Here is a 5,692-nt window from a genome sequence, read left to right as displayed (position 1 = left end):
AAAAAAAAAAAAAAAAAATCAAACTCTTGACTCTTATTCTCTATCCTCAACCTGCTGCCCCCCAAGTCTTATCCATTTCAGTAAGTGATAACTCTATTCTTCCAATGGCTAGGTTAAAAACCTCATGAACTTCTTTGATTACTCTTTCACTCTTAATCCAAACCATCAATTACGTTTGTCAGCTTTGCCTTCAACATGTACTCAGAACCTGATCCCTTCTTGTCTCCTTCATAGCTTATCACTCTGCTCTGAGGTACCATCATCTCTCACTTGGATCACTGTCGAATAGCTTCCTAATCAGTCTTCCTGCTTCATCTACTCTTGCCCTTCTATATTGTACCCCACATAGTAGCCTGAGTAGTCTTTTTATAAAATAAGTTATATCATGTCACCCCTCTGCTCAAAATATTCCACTGGTTTCCAGTCCCAGGTTAAAACCCAAATGTGTAGGTATGAGCTGAGAAGAGCAGGAAATAAATAAAACCCAAATGCCTGCACAATAGCCTCCCACTACATCTCTGATATGATCTTCTATCACCCTCCTCCTTGCTCATTTTGCTCTAGCTACAGTGGTCCTCTTACAGTTCTTCAGCTATATCAAGCACAGTGATGCCTCAGTCCTTTGCACTTGCTGTTCCTTCTTCCCTGAGACACTTTGTTCCTTAATTTCCTTCAGTATTTCTTCAAATGCAATCTTATCAGATAGGCCTTCCGAGACAACCCTGTACAAATTAGCAAGGCTCCACCCCACCCCAGCCACTGCCTTCCCTATTCCCCTTACCCTGATTTATTTTCTCCATAGAAAATATTTATTATTATTACCTGATATATACTTACTTAATTTTACTTTCTGCCTCCTCCTTCCACAAGAATCCAAGTTCCATCAAGGCAGGAACTCTGTTTTGGTTCACTATTATATCTCCAAAGCCTAAATTATTGCATGATATGTGTAATAGGTACTCAATAAATATTTGTGTAATAAATTAACTGATCTGTCCTGGTCTGTCCCCTAAACCTCCTTAAAATGAGAAACTTTTCTATCTTCCTATTTGTGTCCTAGCCTCTAGACTGTGTCATGAACACAGCAAGTATTCAAATAATGTTTGTTGTTACTAGGATGCAATCACGACTCTGCAAATTTTCAGTTTGTGCCAGATCTTGGTGTTATACTGGTATTTCATGCTCCTCTTCTAAGCTTCCGAAATTCTCTAGCCCATGACATGTGGTGCGCTATGGATGGTTAATCTATAGGGCACACCACACAGGCCTGCTCTAATAGAGATTCTGTTCAGGTATTTTACGGTAAGTTTGCTTCACTGTGTTCTACCATCTTTCCCCCAGTCTCATTCCTAATTCTAGTCAGTTTTGAAAAAGCATTTAGCTATAACCAGAAGCAATCATATGCAGGAAAGAAAACTCTCTATTACCAGACAAGTAAGAATATGGTCTAATGCATACAGGTAAGTAATAATATCATTTAGGAAAGACAGCATATTATCATATAACATGAGTGTTTTTAAACATTAAAAACATGCTAAAGCACAATGAGAAAAACTTTTGTGAACCTGGTAGCTAAAACAAGATAAGTTATAATAGGCAAAATTCCAAGAATGGAGATGTTAAAAAAAAATCAGGGCTGAGTGTGGTAGCTCATGTTTGTAATCCCAGAAGTTTGGGAGGCTAAGGTGGGCAGATCTCTTGAGCCCAGGAGTTCAAGACCAGCCTGGGCAACATAGCAAAATCCCATCTCTACAAAAAATACAAAAGATAGCCTGGTGTCATGGCATATGCCCATAATCCTAGCTACTCAGGAGACTGAGGTGGTAGGATCTCTTGAACATGGAAGGTTGAGGCTGCAGTGAGCCGTAACTGCAGCTGCATTCCAGCCTGGGCAATAGAGTGAGACCTTGTCTCTTAAAAAAAAAAATCAAATATAATATTACTTATCTCTCTGGTTTTAGTTCTTAATCTAATATAGAATCAACAATACAAGATAAAAGGATAAAAGGAAAAGAGCCAGACAAAAATATAATTTCCACAGAGGACTTTGTATCAACAAATTCCATACACACAGGAATAGGCAAAGGCACTTTCCTGGGGCCAAGAGAACATGACCCCCTTTGATTGCCTATGGCTGCCTTCTGCCAATCCTAAAAGGGCTGGCAAGCTGGTATCAAGCAGTGAACATTACAGAAACAGCATAGTAAGAGGTAGATAATTCAGAAATCCCAGCAGCATAATTCAAATATAGGTTACTAGTATGAGGAAAAACAACCTAACCATCTTCACAAACCCAACAGTCAGTTACAACTAATTTTTCCTCTCTCTCCCTTATCTCCCTCTGGTGCTATCTAATTCCTTTTCTTGGATCCCTTATGTCAAGATTATACTATAAACTACTTCAACTAAGAACTATTCAATTAATTTTCCCATCCTCCAAATTTCCCTTGCAGTGAGAGAAAATGGAGTCAACACTGGTCTATCCCAGATGTATTTATAAAGTAAAACTATAAGAATGTACTTCTTAGAAAATGAGTTTTTGAAGTTAAATATTAAAAAAAGAAAAAAAGAAAAAGAAATGTACTTCTAAGATCACTTCTAAGATTGTACTGAGGCTTCAACAACAGGTCAGGCAGTTTAAGCATGCTGCCTCACTCCAGCGCTTGCGGCTCTCCTAGCCCTACCTCAGTCTGCCTTGGTTTCTGTAACCTGGCTGTTCTATGCAATCACTTGCACATCATAGGTGTGAAAACAGTGAGAGGGAAATCAACTCCATGACGATGGGGTACAGAAAGCGTGATGCATGATTCAGCGCTTCACAGTCAACTGGCGTGTGTGTGTGTGTGTGTGTGTGTGTGATGCTCACGGCAATATCCTACTTCTTGAGGCTCCTTCCTTTTTGCAGCCTACTGCCTGTACTCTATGCTATCAGCCCTTCATGACTCGACTGAGACAGACTGGAGTCAGAAAAGTGGATGGAATTCTTACACAGCACGAAGTAGTATAAGAAATCCTAGGAAGAAGGAAGCTCAGGTAGTTCTCAGAACCAGAAAACGCCTTGACAACCCGGGACAACCAAATTCCAGCATTAAAACAACTCCGTATTTTAATTCTTCTCTTAATTTAATACTTCCTTCTTTATTGACTTTATTGATTGTTGAGCATTCTAGGAACTAGGATAGGATTACTGGGCCTGAAGGAAAGAATACTTCTTGAACCTGTTAAATGAATCTAGATTGCTTTAAAGTGAAGGAAGGGAGAAAGAGAGTTATCTCTTTCGCAGGAGCACATTTCAATCACTCATCACTCTGGGTTAGCATAAATCAGATAAACTATCCTTTGGCTTGTGCAAAACACACACACACACACACACACACACACAACTTTTAAAAAGCAGAGCAAGATAACTGAAGTAGACAAACCCTGCAGAGAAGTAACTAATGGTGGCAGGGAAGAGAAAGATGATATTGGTACCTGTGTGTCATTAGAGCTGTTAAATTAAAAAAAAAGAAAAAAAATGGATGCAGAAGCTCTGTCCTCCTGGCGCCAGAAAAGGCAATTTCGTGAACTAGGGCCAACAACCACATCCAAAATTAAACATTTCAAAAGCTTAATATAAAAAAAAAAAAACTAGGAAAATTAGGCAGAGCACCTATTTCATTTGTTAAAGACATTAATTAGTGTTTTATACATTACCACACAAATGCATAAAGTGATTGTGAAATTCAAGAAGACAATGAAACTACAAGAAAACTCCAGATAAAACTATAAAGCTAAACATAAACTTGGCCCAGGACCACAACAGTGGCTGAGGGATGATAAGATACAGTTCTTTATATCAGTAACCCTTAGCCATCTATCCCATTCTATAGAAAGAAGACAGTACCGTCTTTGACCCCTGTCCTGGGCTGCTTCTACTTAATGCCAAGAACAGCCGTACTACAGGGAAAAAACAAAAACAAAAAAACCAAAACACTGCACCCACCCCAGCTCCAAATGCACACATTAGCTGATAGGTGAGATGGAGCAGCCTGGCTTCCTCCCTCTACCCACTCCTTGGGGGTGGGGCTGGAAGAGAAGAGAACGATGAAGAGATGTCGGGGGTTCAGGAAACCGTGTTCACATTCGACCCCTTTTCTCTCTCCCCACTCAGGATGGAAGATCAAAGGAAGATAGGACCAAAACTAGAGAAGTAGATTTTGCCTAGGGGGAAAATGGACTCAACAAAGTCCTCTGGATCTGGCAACTGTCAAAAAAAAAAACAAAAAAAAAGAAGTAGAAGGCCAGGCGCGGTGGCTCACGCCTGTAATCCCAGCACTTTAGGAGGCGGGTGGATCACGAGGTCAAGAGATCAAGACCATCCTGTCTCTCCTCACACAGCCATCAGGAATCACCTCTGTCTTGGTCATAGGACCAGCCACCTAGCGTGCGAGGCATAAGTCCCATGAACAAAATTCGGTAATAAGAATAAGGGGAGAGAAAGAAGACCCGAGGGCAGGAGGGACGGGCAGAAGGGCAGGAGGACAGGGTAGGACAGGGTATCTTCCTTCTACTGGAGAGGAGACAGACACCCAGGGAGAAGGCACAGCCGAGGGGAGCGCTAGAAAAGCCACAACGGAATCTCCACCGAGACCGCAGCAGGGGTGCTGGAAGGGGAGGAATCCGAGACCCAGTGAGAGCCAGCCAGGGACAGCGGCGGGCCGGGCCGTGACTCAGTGAAAGCCGCAGCGGCAGGGCCTCAGGAGACCGCGGGCGCGAAGCCGCCAGGGCCAGGGCCGGGGCCGGGGCCGGGGCGAGAGCGGCGGCGGGGAGCTCACCGTGTCCTTGGACGAGCCCAGCTTCTTCAGGCCGTCCAGGGGCAGCAGGTCGGCGGAGTCCTTGTGAATGAACTGCACAGCCTGCTTCATCCGGCGCTGCTGTCGCAGCGACGCCGCCTCCCGCATGTCGGTCTCCTTGCGGCCGCCCTCGGTGAGGAGCCCTGAGTAAAACATCGCTGAGGCGCCTGCGGCCCGGCGGCCGGGTCGCCCGAGGTTCCCCGGCAGCCTCAGCCTCCAGCTCCTCCAGCGCCGCAAGGGCCGCGCGCCGCGCCTTTTATAGCCGAGCGTGACGTCGCGGGGAGCAGCCAGTGCGCGCGCGGGGGGCGGGGCCGGCACAGCGTCCACGCTCCCCGCGGCTCCCGGACTTCCAGCGTCCGCTGCTCAGGTTGGCGCTTCCCAGCCCGCGGCAAAGTGAGCGAGGAGGGGGCGGGGTTGGCAGGACCGACCTGGAGGGCCGAGAATCCAACGCGGCCGCTTCGCCAGCGGCTCCCTCCTGCATAGAGGCCCGCATCCCCTGGACGGGCGTGGGCTCTGGGGCCGGATGCCCTGGCAGCCCCGGCCACCTCCGCCGCTGGCCGCGGGTCCCTGCTCACCTGTCCACGCTGTGGCAGACCCGGGGATCACCAACAGCCGGGCCATGCCTCGATTCCCGCCGCCCGCGCCGCTGCTCGGCTTTTCACAAACGCACCTCCACGCCGCCAGACGGGGCTCCAGCGCCCACCGCCTGGGCCCAGAGGACTGGCGACTCCCTCCGAAGTTGGGAGAGCTCGGGATTTCTCCAACTTCAAGTCGGTCCCCACCCACCGGGTCACGTGACTGGGGAGGGGGCAGCCGCTGCGGGCGTGTGGAGGAGACTTTCGGGACCTCCTACCCCG

The 5,692-nt window shown here is 46.7% G+C and overlaps 1 protein-coding gene across 1 annotated transcript in view; it reads right to left on the bottom strand.

Annotated features, from left to right (window-relative positions):
- The window catches only part of NRIP3 (nuclear receptor interacting protein 3), a 16,401-nt gene extending 11,214 nt beyond the window's left edge, over positions 1–5,187 (bottom strand). The window contains exon 1 of the mRNA XM_017500318.2: positions 4,818–5,187. Within this exon, the coding sequence (XP_017355807.1) occupies positions 4,818–4,991 (174 nt within the window). The 5' untranslated portion in view covers positions 4,992–5,187. The remainder of the gene's footprint in view (positions 1–4,817) is intronic.
- Between the last annotated feature and the right edge of the window lie 505 nt (positions 5,188–5,692).

Source organism: Cebus imitator, unplaced genomic scaffold (genome assembly GCF_001604975.1).
Source record: "Cebus imitator isolate Cc_AM_T3 unplaced genomic scaffold, Cebus_imitator-1.0 Scaffold265, whole genome shotgun sequence".
Lineage (NCBI taxonomy): Eukaryota > Metazoa > Chordata > Mammalia > Primates > Cebidae > Cebus > Cebus imitator.
This window is presented reverse-complemented; position numbering and strand designations above follow the sequence as displayed.